Raw genomic sequence first — 18,021 nt, 5'->3', positions numbered from 1 at the left:
AATTATTTCAAGCATCATAACTCAAAAAGTACTTAACGGAAAGGTACTTAATTATAGTGTTTTGGAAAGCTCTCGAAATAAGCTACAAGAATGTACAAAAATATATAGGGTATTCCATTTAAAAAAATTGAAGTGACCTTCACGTGACCTTCAAATGACTCTTCAAGGTCAAACCAATGATACAATCTTATGGCCCCCTCGAAACCATACAACTTTTGTCTAAAACATTTTTCTCTATCTTGCTTATTTTTCGAGTTATTTGGCTGCCTAAGTTAAAATGGGTCACCCTGTATATATATATATATATATATATATATATATATATATATATATCTTCCTTATTCCTACAGTCTTATATATATTTCTTATATTTATTATACTATTAGAACTACATTTCTTATATTATTATACTTATAATACTATTATATGTCATTTACATACATTATATAACATTTACTTCTTCTTAACCCTTTCGTACGTGCGAAAAAAGTTTTTTCGTAGGTGGGACATATATGTCTTCCGGGACATCTTCATTCTCTAAAAGTTTGATTTTTTGCAAAGTTTAAATAATTATATTTTATTGTAAACATTACATTTCAAAGTGCGCGATTTTTTTACATGTAGCTTGAACTTTCTTTTTTAAAACAAGCCAAGGTGAAAGTCGATAGGATTATTTGTTTAAAAGTTATGACTTTTTTCGTAGGTGGGACATGTATGTCCTCCGGGACATATACATATGTCCCACCTACGAAAAGAGTCATAACTTTTAAACAAATAATCCTATCGACTTTTACCTTGGCTTGTTTTAAAGAAGAAAATTCAAGCTACATGTAAAAAAATCGCGCACTTTGAAATGTAATGTTTACAATAAAATATAATTTAAACTTTGCAAAAAATCAAACTTTTAGAGAATGAAGATTAATTGTGTATTAATCGAGAAATCGTAGAATTTATGCGCTAATTATAAACTTAAAGTTTTATTTAAATGTGATTACAACTTTATTATGATAAATATTGTAATACTTTATATGTGTAATCAAAATAGGACGACGCGTGCGACGGGCATTCAAATCTCGCGGCAGATGAGCGGCTTGCAAAAAAAAGTGTATAACAATGCTACGAATTGAATGTGTGTGTGCATATTCAGGAAAAAACATAATATACATTTAAAAAAATGAAATTTCTAGATCTAAGCTTATATTTTAAATATATTGATATTTAAGCCTTTTATAGTCGCCATCTTGGATCTGCCATTTTGAATTTAAATTTTGATGGTAAATTTGGAATCAGCACCCCCAAACACCTATAAAACTGTCTTCATATGAAATACATCTCTTTTGGGAAAGCCGGAGGTACAAAAGGATTAAACAATGCAGGTTACAGTCTTCCAGCAACTCGCAAACACAAATAGTTTCGCTTAATTTCACCACTGGCAAATACAGCTTCTTCAACATTATACTCTTCATTTTCTTCGTAATGTACTTCCTCTTGTAATTCTGTTCCCTCTTCATTAATAATTCCCTCTTGTATAAAGTCCTCCACATCATCATTAATGCCTTCTAGACATATGTTGTGAAGGACACACGCTGCTATGATAAAGAATGGTATTAAGTCTACGAGACATATTGAGAAACTTTAACCGAACCTGAACCTTATCTGAACCTTCCCTTTAAAAGAGCGAATGCTCTTTCTATAACTTGTCGTTTTTGTGATATTATCTTATTAAAAGTCTTCTGCTCCTAAAACAAACAACCCATTATATTAATAAAAGAGCAAAAAGAATATTGTTCTAGATATTTATGATAGAACATGTCTTATAAAGTTATTTTTTTAGACTTACTTGTGTAAGACGCCCATTATCTCGAAAAGCGGGAATGCACCAAGTCAAAACAGGATATGCCTTATCACTAACAATGAATTCTCCATCAAGAAAAAAAGCAGGAAGATCTCTTTGAACTTCCTTATATAAATCTGAATTGCGGAAAATTCGATAGTCCCCTACTGATCCTGGGTAACTCGTAAAGCAATCTATGAAAAATAAATCTGCATCACAGATTGCTTGAAGAACCACAGCGTATTGTAGTTTTCTGCACTTATGAATAGTGTGGTGGTTAACGCACACATAATGAATAGTGTGGCGGTTAACCACACGCCACATACAGTAGCAAGCACCTGCCGATAGGCCACGCGCCACACACGCTACCCGAGATTGTCGCGACGCACTAGGGGATTCCCCCACGAGCTTTACGCCTCGCCACTAGATGGCAAAACGGACGATCGACTTCTCGTGAGTGGGAAATCGCAGGAAAGATATATAAAACCGCACGCAGCACCAAGCCATCGAGTCACGGCTCAACCGACAATAAGTGTGTTCGCTTACAGTCAAAAGCCAAGACAGATAACTTTCTAGTAGAGGAGCTCACAACTCCTCACACTATTTTGTCAGCAAGATTTTCGGATCTTGCAAAATTCGAAGCCGCCTGCCACGGCCACTGACTACGCTCCGATCACCTGGGCCAATCAGGCAGCCGTGGGACAAGGACGCTGCACCAGCCAGGCATCAATTTCCGGCTACCACACCACGAGTTTCGTTGGAGGTCCTGCTCTGGAAATTACAGCCAATCACCTTGGAACCACGATTGACTCGACTTCCTCGGCAACTCCTGGAAGTGTGGGACATCCGCATAAGGCGATACACCTCTCCCACGGGACCGTGGTCAGTGCCAGAGGCATTGTCACCACTGCCGCCTTCACCTCGATCTGGGATCACCAGGAGTACCCAGACAGCCGAGTACACAGAGGCACACAGGTTTGCAGCATTACCTCCGAGCAAGGCACCCAATCGGACTCCGACTGGAAAGCCACCACAAAGACCGCAGCTACGCAGATAGAGGCGATCAAAGGCATCGAGGATCCCAACAATAACTGCCTAGGGATCCAGAAAATTACCAAGGCGGCCCCTCCTATCACTTATCGAGAGCGGCTGCACACGAATAATAAATGGTCCTTTTCAGGACCAAAGAGAACCTGTAAACAATGTATATACAACTCTGTCATAATAAACTCTGTACATAGAGCACAACACTGTCATCATTTCGGCGGATCCTTCACTCGGCGAATTTACGAACGGTGATAGAGCGACTACCACCGCGCGCTATAAATAGCATCTTCCTACAATAAAATATCATCAGATACAACATAATTCATCAAAGAAGATAAAATCTGAAACAAATATTAAAAAGAGGAAAAGATACCTGAAGATTTGGTTTCTTTATACACAAGGTGTCCCTGAGCACTCCATCACGCACTTGTGAGGAGGTAGAGCGCAGTAAATCAAATAAAGAAGTCCTATTCCATATAACGATTTTTGCAATAATAATAGAAATTAAAATGAATAATAAGAGGCAATAAGGAGCCAACGCGGTTGTAGGGCGTGAAAACAAATTTTTTCTCCAAACAGTCAATTGAAACGATCTTTCTTCTTTATTTCATACGTTTCGGCCTCATTTCGAGCCATCTTCAGTGATTCTAATACAATCAAAAAATGCCAATTAAGACAGTAAAAAGGATGCGGTGTCAGTAAAAAATACAAAAGAGAAAAAAAGCATAATCACATACATACATAGTCTATAGGAGTGAACGCTATCTCATCCAAGTCGATTCACCCGAAAAAGACCGATGCAAGCAGCACTCTCAACGGTAAAAAGCGCGAGGAGCGATGCACTGACAAAGTAAACATAACGGAGTCATATATTTGTAATAAAAATTGATTGACAACAGTCAAGGGCTACTCACTCGGACAACGAGAAGACCGGCAGAGACGAAACGAACACCCAGCACGCAAACAATCGACTAAGTCGAAAATTCAAACAACAACGGAAAGCGATATCAAACTGTGGTCGAACAAAAACAATCCGTGTACATGGAGGGCAAACATCAGCCCATTAAATCTTAGATATGTTTTCAATAATCGACAGACACGATGTGTTCAACTTTAAAGTATCGCTTTGGAGGTTCAACGCATTCCTCTGGCGCTTGATATAAATCATTTCAGATATTAGTCTTTTACCTAAAAACATTTCCTCATCCAAAATGTCAACCTTATCAAAATCAAAAGTGTGATTAAGCGCTCTATGTTCCGCGATGACGGACGTAAGATTCCTTCTATGTTCTTTGATTCTCGTTTTCAACAAGCGTCCAGTTTGTCCCACGTAAGAAGCGTCGCAGTCCATGCAGTTAATTTTATACACTATATTACTGCGCGAATCTCTCTGCAAACTATCCTTACCGACCCTAATAAATCGGCGTAAGTTATTGATTCCCGTGTAAGAGAGCCTAACATTAAGATTCCTGACGCAATGTCGAAAACGCTCCGATATGTTCCTCACATATGGGACATTAAAATATGTAATTCTGCTTCTCCCATTAACAACATCTGTCCCGATCTCAAAGTCCGTCAGAATGTTATTACATTTGTCACTGAATCTGTGAAACAGAATATTAAGCCGGTCAGCAATAGTGTGAAAAATAAAAGAGAGCGGATATCCATTGTTCAAAAGAATGTTAATGACAAATTCAAAATTTTCTTTATGGAATCTTGGATGAGAAAGCCAGAAAACTTTATCCGTTAAGCCGATTATCGTACCCTTCTTCTGGCAAAGGGGGTGTCGCGACTCAAAGTGGAGGTATCTTCCGGAAAAAGTCGGTTTATGAAACCAATTAAATTCGATAAATCCATTTTCTAAAATGATTGTGATGTCAAGAAAATTCAAACGGTTGTCGACACTCTCCTCAATAGTAAACTGCAGCCTAGTGTGGAACGAATTGAACGTGTTCATAATAGTATTAAGCATCGAGGGGGGAGCCGCTAACACAATATCGTCAACGTATCTGAAATAAAATGGAAGATCCACATCAAGAGTCGCGATCGCCCTAGCTTCTAAATCTTGGAGCGTGATCTCCGCGATGATCGGGGAAAGAGGAGAGCCCATGAGCGTGCCAAATGTTTGTTGATAGCAAACATCGTTAAACATAAAAAATGTAGAGTTCAAAATGAGGCGAACTGCCATTAAGAACTCATCGCGAGGTATCTGGCAATTCCCTACTATATAGTCCCATCTGACACAAAGACTGTCCAAGGCCATATCTAACGGTACGTTGGTGAATAGAGAGACGACATCCAGTGAAATCAATTTTACATCACCATCGACATATCTACCCTTGAGTCTATCGACAACTTGCGCGCTATTGATAATTTGGCTATCAGGTCTCGGAATAGATTTGTAAATAATGTCATGTAAAAATTTGGCGAGACCATAAAGAGGCGTGTTCTTAGATGAGACTATAATAACGGATTATTTTTCTTATGAATTTTCGGCAGCCCATAGGCCCTCGGTAAAACGCCATCTGTACAATTTAACGCTCTATATCTCGCAACAGAGATGTAATCACGAGCTCTCCATCTCACTAACAAATCATGCAAACTGCTAATCACCTTATTAATCGGGTTCTTATTTACTACTCTATACGTGCTTTTGTCTGCTAACAAAATAGACATATTAGAAAGATAGTCGTCCTTATCCAACGCGACCGTTATATTGCCTTTATCGACTCTCGTGAACAAAATGTCAGGATTCTCCTTTGTGAATTTTTTTACAGCATTCAAAGAACTCAAAATAATTTCATCAACAGGAGACTTTTTTGAAAAGGAATTATAAAAGGTACTTATAATAGGGAAAGATCTGTTTCTCAACGTCGTACGAATCTCTGTGGGCAGCCTGTTGATGTTATACTCCACATTTTTCAGTAATTCGACAGTCGTTCTTTCCTTGTCAACCACCGGTAAACAAAATTTCTCTCCAAGTTGTAGTAAAAGTTTCACATCATGGGGTATGGGCGCCGAAGATAAATTAACAAACTATTCGTCTCTTAATTCCAAGATCGGAGAAACACGTGGCGAGAAAGATGAAGGATCAAGGTTGATACAAATAGACGAGGGGGAGGGTAGGGGATTGAAGGAAAAATTCACATTATTACATATTGCTGAAGATTGACTAACTGGATGCGTTACAACTGCAGATTTATAATTCGGATGCATGTAAAAATAACGAATCGGACGAATATCTTTCAGTGTCTCTTTCAGTTGTTTATTTAACAACCATTTAAACTTCTTGTCTAGTTTCGAACTTACATAGAGATAGAAAGCACGCTGGGACCTACTCTGTTTAACAAAAAAATTATTACAGATAGATATCGGTAAATTGTTAGATATAAGTCGAACAACAACAAACATCTCGCGGCGCAATGCTCGAATGTGTCTGTACGAATCCTTAATTTCGTTCTTCAATATATCTGTAACGAACCTAGACCTTAAATTAACATGTCGCCTGCGTGACACGGAATGGTGTAATTCATTATGATAACGGTTACAAAAACTCAGATGTTGTGGTGTTACATTGTGACTAATGCACTTCCTCAAAAATATAATACGCAAATTTAATCTAGACAACCGCTTATTAATCCAAACCCATTTCTTTAAATAAGATACAGTCCTAAAACCGAAATAAAAGCTAACAAATTGAAAAAAGGTTGAAAAACGCATATTTTCAGCCAGCGCAATATTAACATAAAATTACACAAAGTTAAACGCTCCCCAAAATTAACAAATTAAAATGAATAATAAGAGGCAATAAGGAGCCAACGCGGTTGTAGGGCGTGAAAACAAATTTTTTCTCCAAACAGTCAATTGAAACGATCTTTCTTCTTTATTTCATACGTTTCGGCCTCATTTCGAGCCATCTTCAGTGATTCTAATACAATCAAAAAATGCCAATTAAGACAGTAAAAAGGATACGGTGTCAGTAAAAAATACAAAAGAGAAAAAAAGCATAATCACATACATACATAGTCTATAGGAGTGAACGCTATCTCATCCAAGTCGATCCACCCGAAAAAGACCGATGCAAGCAGCACTCTCAACGGTAAAAAGCGCGAGGAGCGATGCACTGACAAAGTAAACATAACGGAGTCATATATTTGCAATAAAAATTGATTGACAACAGTCAAGGGCTACTCACTCGGACAACGAGAAGACCGGCAGAGACGAAACGAACACCCAGCACGCAAACAATCAACTAAGTCGAAAATTCAAACAACAACGGAAAGCGATATCAAACTGTGGTCGAACAAAAACAATCCGTGTACATGGAGGGCAAACATCAGCCCATTAAATCTTAGATATGTTTTCAATAATCGACAGACACGATGTGTTCAACTTTAAAGTATCGCTTTGGAGGTTCAACGCATTCCTCTGGCGCTTGATATAAATCATTTCAGATATTAGTCTTTTACCTAAAAACATTTCCTCATCCAAAATGTCAACCTTATCAAAATCAAAAGTGTGATTAAGCGCTATGTTCCGCGATGACGGACGTAAGATTCCTTCTATGTTCTTTGATTCTCGTTTTCAACAAGCGTCCAGTTTGTCCCACGTAAGAAGCGTCGCAGTCCATGCAGTTAATTTTATACACTATATTACTGCGCGAATCTCTCTGCCAACTATCCTAGAAGAAAGATCGTTTCAATTGACTGTTTGGAGAAAAAATTTGTTTTCACGCCCTACAACCGCGTTGGCTCCTTATTGCCTCTTATTATTCATTTTAATTTGTTAATTTTGGGGAGCGTTTAACTTTGTGTAATTTTATAATAATAGAAATATTAATTATTAAAATTGGACGAATGAGAGAAGCGCTTGACCGTTCGAGCTATAGCACGGCCCACCGTGTCAGACATTGCCTTTTTTTTATTTTTTACATGGGGAAATGCATTTACGCATCCCCCTGCCAATCTGGGAATTGACGGGGGGTATGCGGGACTCCGGGAGTTTTACCTCCCGACTACCCGCTAAAACCCCATGGTTGTCTCCTTACGCACAGTGGAGGGGGCCACGGGATCGCTTGCGCATTCGTCCGTGACCCCCCCAAGGCACGCGAGACCCCTCTCTTCGCCAAAAGAGAGGGGTCCCCTCCGAGTTGGGGCCGATGTTCTCCCCAACAGGTGGCAGAGCGAGTCACTTAACTCTGCCACCTCCAACCCTTGGGGTTGCATAAAGGGGGGCCCCGCGTCCCACACGGGACCCCGCAACCCCCCGCGAATGGGAATGAATGGAAGGGGGGACAAAGCCCCCTCCTCCAAACACACCCCTCGCACCCAGAGAGCGCGCCCGCCTTCTGTCCCCTCAGGAGACAAACGTTCCCTACGCGGAAGGGGGATAGGCACGACACCCCCGGCTCGGCCGCTCACCGAGGGGAGAAACGTAACCGCGGCCGAAGGAACCCCCCCCCCCCAGGTACGCACTACTGCAAGGACGACACGGTTCACCATGGGCGATGCCGTGGGTCATCGCCCCCGCGACGCCCAAGACTTACGTGGGCTACTACCGAGGCAACGATCGCGGCCGCCCACACCCACGGGCCGCACCGGGACCGGGAAACGCCCCCCCCCCTCCGCAGGAGGCAGGGGACGGCCGCCCTCTCCTGCGCGGTGCAGCGGCAGAAGGAAGCACAAACACCCCTCCTGACACTCACCGCGATTCTCAGGGTGCGCCACCCCCGCACCCCCCCACAGAGAGTAAAGGCTGCGGCTTTGATCCCGCACTCCGTACCTCTTCGAGTACGGGTACCGCCCCCATCTCCACAGGGAGGAGCAGGGAGCGCGCCGCTCTCATTCGAGCGTGACGCTCCCTCCATGTGCGTGCATCCTCAGACGGGCTCGACGCCCATCGCACACACCATTAGGCACTCTTAGTTCGCCGCCTCGCCCCCCAAGACCGAGACAGCAGCCAATGGCTGACTGAATTCCTGTCGGCGCGCGGCGAAACGTGAAAATGGCGATGGCGGTAACCACGGATAGCAGCGCGCTATCTCTTTTTTTTTTTTCTTTACATGGGGAAATGCCTTGACGCATACCCTCGCCCTGGGAAGGCAAGAGTTCTGCGGGACTCCGGGAAAATACGTTCCCGACTACCCGCTAAAACTCCATCGCGCACCATTGGGGAGGGCCACAGGATCGCTTGCGCATTCGTTCGCGACCCTTTCCGTGCGCGCAAGATCCCTCCCTAAGGGGAGGAGTCCCTTCCATTGGGGGTACTTAAATACCCCCATCCTTCGATGTTATTGGTGACAGTTAATGTGTGAACCGTTACCACGGATGGCAAAGGTTCGTGCTTCCTCGCCCTTGCGGGCATACGCCACATTTTACATCCACCATCTATCGAAACCGCCCTGAGCCGGGCGATGGAAAAATCCAGATGCGCCCGCGGGATCCTCATCGCGGGAATAGACAGTTCGGTCACAGACCAATGGGGCGCCTCATTACCACGCCACCCAGGAGCACCTATAGCCGCCGATCCGCACATTCGCGTCCGACTCAGTGCTCCACCCCCACTGGCCGTGTACACGGGGAACCACGGGAAGGCCTGTCCATTTGCATCCTGCCCGGATACATGCTCTGACCCTGTCAGGCGGAGTTTTGGATGGAATGGGATGTGGTTAGGATAGGTGGGTAGGATATGGCTAGTGGCCTCAGGGCCTCATCGCCTTTAGACAGTGGGACTAATAGGTTAGGAAGAGTCCTACCTAGCAGTCAAGCTAACTTAATCTACGCGACGCGATCACAGCTCAGAAATGTGGTTATCCCGAGAAGGTTACGGGGCCACACTTTTATGCCCAAGGGCTCCGACCTCCCTGGATGAACCATGGACCTACCTAATTTTTATTCTACGCTTTCGCATCCCTTCAACCAAAGGGATTCTCGGCAGAAATCGGCAAACACAGCAAAAGCCTCTGGATTTGACACGAGGAAGCGTGCCACTCCCGGCCATTGCCAATTGCCCTCTGGGACGACGCTACGCAAAACCTCTCTTTACGCGAAGAATGGACAGTCCAGCAAGAAGTGCTGCACCGTGTCTACTCCACTCTTACATATGCACGCATCACTGCACACTAGATTGAATGATGCTAAGCGAGCCCTAAAATCTCCGTGTCCAGTGAGGACCTGCGTGCTATAATGATTCGTTTCTAACCGCGCAGCTAATCTGTCGTGCACGCGTTTTCGAAAAAAGCGAATGTGGTACGACCTTTGTGGGAAGAAATCCACCGAGTCTGCCACATGTCTATCGCTTCGTCTCTAATTTTTCCTATCGCGTCCTTTCTATCAGTTTTAGCGGGAATCTCTAAATTACCGATCTTGGCGTTCTCTTCTTTTCTATTATGATAACGCGCGGCATATGCTTGCAAAACGATATCGACTGGAATCACTCCCGCGACGACACAGAGCGATTCCCACGAGGCCGTGCGGTATGCGCCTATCGTTGAAATTAAGACTCGGCGCTGCAAGGCCTTTAAGATCCTAGCATCTCTCTCCGTACACAGGTCGGCCCACTCCGCAGCAGCATAGGCCACTGTCGGTGCGAACACGCCTCGGTATATAGTGGAGAGTGCCCTAAATCGCAGGCCCCAATGAACTTTAGCCAGCCTACCTAACTTATCGAACAGCAACCCGACTTTGCTGTTTAAATACGCGCAGTGCGACCTAACTTTTAGACCTTTATCTATATGAACGCTAAGATATCTAACGGTTTCTTTAAAGCCTATCTTCGAATTCCCGATTCTGATTATTGGCGGCCTACTTCCAAAGTCGACGGTTCTCGTATTTGTCTTTCGTTTCCTATCCGGTCGTGCTCCTCCCCGTCTGCCTATGGGGTTTCGCGCGATCACGTCTGATTTTAAAACAATGGCTTCAGTTTTACGCTCGGAAATCTGAAGCTTCGCGAACCTACACCAGTCCATTATAATATCAACTACGCGCTGACCTTGTGTTTCTAATTCCCTACGCGAATTCCCGGTAACGACGACCACGAGGTCGTCCGCGTACGCGGCGAATCTAAGCGCGGATCTAATCGCACGCGTTTGCACATTAGCTACTTCGGCGGTTCCTATATTACGCTCGAGGGTAAACGACGCGGGCCTAATTGCGGAGACTAAACAGCGCTCTAGCGTTACCGACGCGGTCCTAATCGCGGTAACCGAATAACGGACTAAATTAATTCTAACGGCAGGAAGGCCGTAATCCCGGGGCTGTGCACCGCCGCGTACTGTGTCTCGAGCCCGTGCGCGCACAGCTCAGTGAGGCGCTCTCGAGGAGGCGGAGGCCGCCACCGAGCACGCGGTCGAGCAAGCCCGCGACCCAACGACGGAGACACCCCGCGCTTCCCTATTAGCGGCCGCGCCAGGCCGGAAGCGGTCGGCCAGGCGGGCACTCCTCCTCACCACATCTAAAGTTTTAAAATTTATGCACTTTATTTTGTTCCCACGAGTACGGTGGAAGGGGTGGTCGAACGACGTAGAGCCACTATTACGCCGCCAAGCCTAAATACGCCGGGAGGACGGCAGGTATCCCGGGACGGACCGTTCGCGACCGCGACATTTAAAGTCTACGCGACCATGCAGACCCTAGGCACGGTTCCTAACTCCACCTTAGTCTTCAGACCTAAAACAACGGGACCGACCGCGACGAAAGCGACCGCGACGACAACGACGATCTAACGACGTCTATCGACGAAGCCACAGACGGCAACAGTCGAAACCCGAAGTACCTGAAAAGAAAAAGAAAGGTTAGTTAACCCCCGGTTCCGTCGCCGCTGGGTCCAGGACCTCAGAGGCGCAGGGCCCAGTGGGTCTTCGGCAGCCCCTGTTCCCCTCTTCCACACCGGAGTGTGACAAAGGCGAACGGAGTGGAGATAGGCCACCGGTGTGAGTGGAATGGGGGTAGTGGGGAAGGAGAAAGGATAGGAGTGGACCGCTCCATCGACGGAGCAGAGTAAACCCCGTCCGCGATTTCACGGCCCGACGGGCACGGGAACGCATCGACGAGCACGTGCCGGCCCACCACCTCGAATGAGGCGGAGGTTCCGCCTAAAGCACGGCCGTCGACCGTTCCTCCAACGCGAAAGGGCGCTTGCCACATATGAGCCATTTGGTCAGCAGAGCTGACACCGACTCGTGACTATACTGTGTAGGGGACTCTGAAAGGGGCTCTGAAAAAGAAAAAGAAAGATTAGTAAAAACCCCCGGTTCCGTCATCTCCGGGTCTAGGACCTCAGAGACGCAGGGCCCGGTGGGTCTTCGGTGGCCCCTGTTCTCCTCTTCCACATCGAAGTGTGAAAGAGGCGAACGGAGAAGAGATAGGCCACCAGTCGGGATAGGGAATGGGGGTAGGGGGAAGGAAAAGGATGGGAGTGGACTGTTTTTCGTCGGCAGAGTGAGGCAAGTCCCACTTGCGACTTCCCAGTCCGACGGGCACGGGAGTGCCCCAACAAGCACGTTCCGGCCCACCACCTCGAAAGAGGCGAATGTTCCGCCTAAAGCACGGCCGTCGACACGGTCCACCGACGCACCGACGCGCTTGCCACATAGGAGCCATTGTCGACTCGTGGCTATGCTGCGAGGATTATTCGTCCCGTCTTGACACGGCTAGAACGGCTAGACAGGACTGGACACGTTAGCTTCACCTTTCGGTCTGAGCCCCCTCACCACGACAAGGTGTGCCCACGAGGAGGTGTTATTGGTGACAGGACGCGGCCACGCCGTCCTGTCACCTCTCCGTATATCGGGAGCGCTTGCGTCAGCGCGCTGTCCCTCCCCTCGCCGCGCGCCGACAGGCAATGTCTGACGCGATGGGCCGTGCTATAACTTGAGCGGTCGAGCGTTTCTCTCATTCGCCCGATTTTAATAATTAATATTTCTATTATTATTGCAAAAATCGTTACATGGAATAGGACTTCTTTATTTAATTTACTGCGCTCTACGTCCTCACAAGTGCGTGATAGAGTGCTCAGGGACACCCTGTATATATAAGAACCATCGAGAGCTCTTACTACACCAGGCATATGAGCATCTCCGAGACAAATAAATTTCTTTTTACAAGCTGTTAATTGTGCGCCTTTAGGCCACAGATCTACAATAGAAATCTGTCATCATTTAGGTTCAACTACTTATATATACATATATATGTATGTTTGAAATCCGCGCTTTCTCCGGAAGGGACCGATTTCTAACGAGTTCACAATTCGGCCGCAAGTAGGAAAAGGGCGCTCTCAGTTCCTGACGATCTCTCTCTGATATAATCTTCTCTCTCTTCTTTTTTTCTTCTTCACTGGCTGTGTGAATCGCGAGTCTGACTTGTGTGTCGTTCGTTGTGGTTTTTTCTTTGGTTCGTTCGGATCTGTTGACAGTGCGAATTCTCAAGCAGTGTTCTCGGAAAACCCTGCACAGGGAAACTCTCGAATTTTCTCGGAGGATACTTCTCTCAATTGAAACAAGTTCTATTATCTCAAAGAGCTCTGGAAAGTTATTCTCTACGGAACGAAGATTTTCCTACGAAAAATCTGAGGTGCTGTTCGTCCGCAGGTCACGGGACATTCTCTCAAAGCAAGGCTCGTCCTTCTTTATCGGATCTGACGGACACTAGATCGAATTACTCTGTGTAATTATCAATACTTTCAAGGGATATCTGCGTTTGTTCTCTTTGAGATCTCGAGCATTCCTCGAGATATCTCTTAAAGACGAATCGGGAATCTTTCATTCCTGCAAGGCTTCAAGTAAAATATCGTCTTTGTTCGAGTCGGCAGGAATCGTATCTGTCAGAGTGAGGAGTGACGCTAGTTCACGTTGACAAATAAGTGACGAATGTTTACTTTAAAGAATAGATAACGATCGTTTAAGTTTACCGACGATACTCGAGATATAAATTCATTCTTCCTTGCACAGATTACGTTTCAATATTAACAAATAACCAAAGATTAATTTTAAGCGTTTATATATCATTATTTTGATCATTACAAAAAATTAGCGTTATTCACAAATGATGTATTAATAATTAAATACTAAAAATAAGTTACGTTTTAATAATATATGCCTTTAATAAAGTGTGAATTAATTTGCTTTCCTTTATTTCTTGTCTCTCTTTTCTCGTGTTACTTTTAATTATTCGACTTTTATATTCTTTTGTCGCCTGTCCGTCCTTACGATAACTAAACATACAATGTATAAAATTAAGAGTTTAAAATATCATATACTGAAGGAATCTGGCGTACTAAAAAGCCAAATTGTTGACAGCAGTTGTATGCGCACAGGTGTCATTGGACGTTCGAATTTTTCCATATCAAATAATAAACGTCCTAGATGATTTTCTAAAATTTCGAAGACATCAGGTTTCATTCGAAAATGATGACGAAATTGTTGCGTAGTGTAACAAGGAATTACATTTTCTACGTAACCTGCTATACGCGCAGGTTTTTGTTGCTTTCCTCGTATCCGATCAATATTTCTACTTAAAAACATTTTTTCTAAATTGTCATCATCACTTTCATTTTCAACTTCTATTACAGTATTTCTTAATATTTGCAACAATTTATAATTGCACAATAGACAATATTAGACAATATTAGATTTCGCCAAACTTTATGCTCCGCCATATTTATACTATATGTTCGGAAAGTCGTATGACTAGATGTTACTCTGGGTAAAGTTTATATTTTACCCTGTTCAACTCTACTCTACCCGACGAGTAGGATTTCTGAACGCAGCTTAGCAAAATAAAATAGCGTACATGCTCAAACGCTGCGCAAACTGTGCGCGTGCCGCCCTTGATTCATGCGTAATCTAAAGCGCTTATTCGTTAGCTTAAAAATGCTCTCATTAAAAAAATAATATTTAGTCGCAATTTTGACAAAAGAAAAAGTTGACTTTGGCACAAACTATCACGCTGTGCATTCCGTATCCGCGAATTCTAATACATCCTGTATATTATATAATTCACACACAATATATTAGGAGTGTAACTAAGTTCCTGCCGCTCATAATTAGATGGCTCCAGCTGTAAATGTATTAAAGTTAGGCGTTTGTCAATAAAATTGCGCAAAGATTCATTTTTTGTGAAAGAGATATTTTTTGAATCGATTTAAAATGGAACGTGATAAGTTGTTTTTTCGACATGTACTTCTTTACTACTTTTTATTTAAATAAAATTGCAGCTGAAGCTCATCGATTGATTTCTGAAACAGTCACGGCTGACCGCTACCAACAATTATATCAATTGAACAATGAATTGATGCGAAAAAGGCCAATAATCGACGTAAAGTGATTCTTTTGCATGACAACGCGCGATCTCACACATATTGCAAGAATCGTAAAAGAAACACTATTGGAACTCGAATGCGAAGTTTTCCGCATCCAGCCTATTCTCCAGACTTGACCCCATCGGATTACCACCTTTTTCGATCAATGCAACACGCGCTCATCAATACACACTTCTCCAATTACGAGGAAGTCAAAAAATGGGTCAATCAATGGATCGCTTCAAAAAGCAAGTCGTTCTATCGTCGCGGAATCCAACTTTTGCAAGAAAAATGGGAAAAAGTCATAGAAAACAATGGATTATATATTGCTTAATATATTAATTCATTTTCTTATTGAAATAAATGCATTTTTCAAGTAAAAAGAGGCGGGAACTTAGTTATACACCTAATATATATAATATAATTCACAATATATATATATATATATATATATATATATATATATATCGTTAAAGAGAAAAATTCATGTTTATATATTTACATAATATTTGTCATATATAAATAATTACAAATGTTTAAATACGTAACCACTATGGAATTAAATTTTCTCCAAAAATAGGTTTATTCGATATGATATTATTATTATATATTGTTACAATTTATATTTATGTACATAATTATGTATTGTATCATAATTATGAACACTATATGGGTAGATCCATCCTGCTTAGCAAATATAGAACAAGATGATGAGTTTATCTTACAAGAGAATCCCGATAAATTATATTCGTCCAGCGTGCACTTACTGCAGTCAGATACATCTAAAAGATTGACGGATAAATTCGTGCAAACGTTCTTCAAGTCTATGATAAATCTGTCAAATCGACGGTTTGTTGAAGTCATCAATACATCTGTGAGTCACGACGATAAATCCTTAGTGTTTTATTGTTGTCCTGATGAATTATTGCAAGAAGAAGAAAATAATGGATAAGGATAATGATGCTGTACAATATTACAAATAAAATCATAATCCGCAACCAGTATTATCTTTCGCATTAGTCGCTTATATAATCTATAGGAATCATCTAGATGAAAGATGATCTCGTAAATATATCTTACAATTAGGTAAAATATTTTTGTTTTAAATTTAGCTAAATGAAAGAGATAAGATTATAAAGCGTTTTATCTAGATAATCGTAAAATAATAACATTTTTGAGAAAATAATTTAGAATATAAAATTATTATACTTATACATACTTTTTTCTATTAAACTTTATTTTCTAAAGACAAATATTTTCAATGCATTGATTTCGGATATATTTATTTTCTACTCACAATTAAGATGCTGATAATACAAAAGATATTTTAAAATTCTATATATTTTTATATTGATATAGACTCTGAACTCGCTAAACATTGCTTTAAATAATTTAAAGAAGATAATACTTTTTTTAATTTGAGATAAAAATGAAAATAATATACCTAGGCAACATAAAACATTCTCAAAATTATTCTAAATATGTCTGGGTTGGTTCAGGACATTTCTAAGATCTATATTAAGATCTTATTACAAATATATTTTATAAAAATTTAATATATAGGGTGTTTCCTCTAACTCTAGCAGTTAGAATATTTCTGTTTCCTTTGATGATACGATAAAGATCAAAGGACAAAAAATGTTCGATTCAAAGGAACTAATATTCTGATAACAAAAATTTTTTTACTGTTACCCTTTACGAAATTTTAAAGTCATCATTGAAGTCACGACATTTTTTTAAATGGGATGGCATATTTTCAACGCAGTGATGTAGCTTATAAAAAAACAAATTCAACTATATAAGATATGTTGACCTTCAAATGACTTTGAAACACAAAAATCACGATTAGAAAAGGAAACTGTATTTATTGTATATTTTAGTACAAAGATATCTTTTTTTACAGAAGATGTTCAAAATGACTTCCGTTAATCTCTATACATTTTCGAATTCGATAAATAAATGCTTCTTTTATATTTTTGAGTAATTCCGGGGTGATTGCGGTGCATGCACGTCGAATTCTTTCTTACATGTCTTCTGATGTGGTGGGGATGTCGCGATACACTTCATTTTTTAGGTGTCTCCACAGAAAGAAATCAAGAGGCGTAAGACATGCAAGAAAGAATTCGACGTGCATGCACCGCAATCACCCTGGAATTACTCAAAAATAAACATTCATTTATCGAATATATATATACAGGGTGTCCGATTCGTGAGGGACCAAACGAAAAGTGATGATAGATTGGGTCAAACTAAGAAGAAAAGTCCTCTACCATTTTGCAAAGTTCGTAATAATTATTAAGTAATAAGCAAAAATGTCACATGAAGGTTACCTTTAATTTTTTAAATGGAATCCCCTATTTTTTATTATGTATTCTTATAGCTTATCTCGAGAGCTTTCCAAAACACTATAATAAAGTATTTCTTCATTGAGTACTTTTCGAATTATGAGGCTTGAAATAATTTCTTAATTTTACATAAACCATAAAATATCTAGTAAAATATTCATTTTTCGATTATCTTACCTTAATACTTTTATATGCAAAATAATGAGAGGAATCAATTGGTGTAAAAAAAACATAGTTGTTTTTTAAAAAAATATGTAATTTGCAATTAACAATTACATATTTTTTCTTAAAAACAACTATGTTTTTTTTTACACCAATTGATTCCTCTCATTATTTTGCATATAAAAGTATTAAGGTAAGATAATCGAAAAATGAATATTTTACTAGATATTTTATGGTTTATGTAAAATTAAGAAATTATTTCAAGCCTCATAACTCGAAAAGTACTCAATGAAGAAATACTTTATTATAGTGTTTTGGAAAGCTCTCGAGATAAACTAT

General features: G+C 41.4%; 2 protein-coding genes across 5 annotated transcripts in view; one reads left to right on the top strand and one right to left on the bottom strand.

Annotated features, from left to right (window-relative positions):
- Positions 1-16,146, top strand: part of LOC145971954 (uncharacterized) — a 35,613-nt gene extending 19,467 nt beyond the window's left edge. For 3 of the 4 annotated variants that reach the window (XM_083100073.1, XM_083100071.1, XM_083100069.1), the window contains one exon: positions 15,853-16,146. In XM_083100073.1, the coding sequence (XP_082956199.1) occupies positions 15,853-16,127 (275 nt within the window). In that variant the 3' untranslated portion in view covers positions 16,128-16,146. The remainder of the gene's footprint in view (positions 1-15,852) is intronic. The other variant, XM_083100070.1, reaches the window with a different exon arrangement.
- On the bottom strand, positions 3,945-5,144 carry LOC145972568 (uncharacterized). Its single transcript, XM_083101309.1, has one exon. The coding sequence runs from the start codon at positions 5,142-5,144 to the stop codon at positions 3,945-3,947; it is 1,200 nt and encodes a 399-aa protein (XP_082957435.1).
- Positions 16,147-18,021: the final 1,875 nt, after the last annotated feature.

The sequence above is a fragment of the Camponotus vicinus genome, unplaced genomic scaffold, assembly GCF_025532165.1.
Source record: "Camponotus vicinus isolate PSW18456_S1 unplaced genomic scaffold, iyCamVici1.0 SCAF_5, whole genome shotgun sequence".
Lineage (NCBI taxonomy): Eukaryota > Metazoa > Arthropoda > Insecta > Hymenoptera > Formicidae > Camponotus > Camponotus vicinus.
This window is presented reverse-complemented; position numbering and strand designations above follow the sequence as displayed.

What these genes read in the sequence shown, in the direction of transcription:
- LOC145972568 (XM_083101309.1), bottom strand. Translation starts at nt 5,144, where the DNA reads ATGGCCTTGGACAGTCTTTGTGTCAGATGGGACTATATAGTAGGGAAT.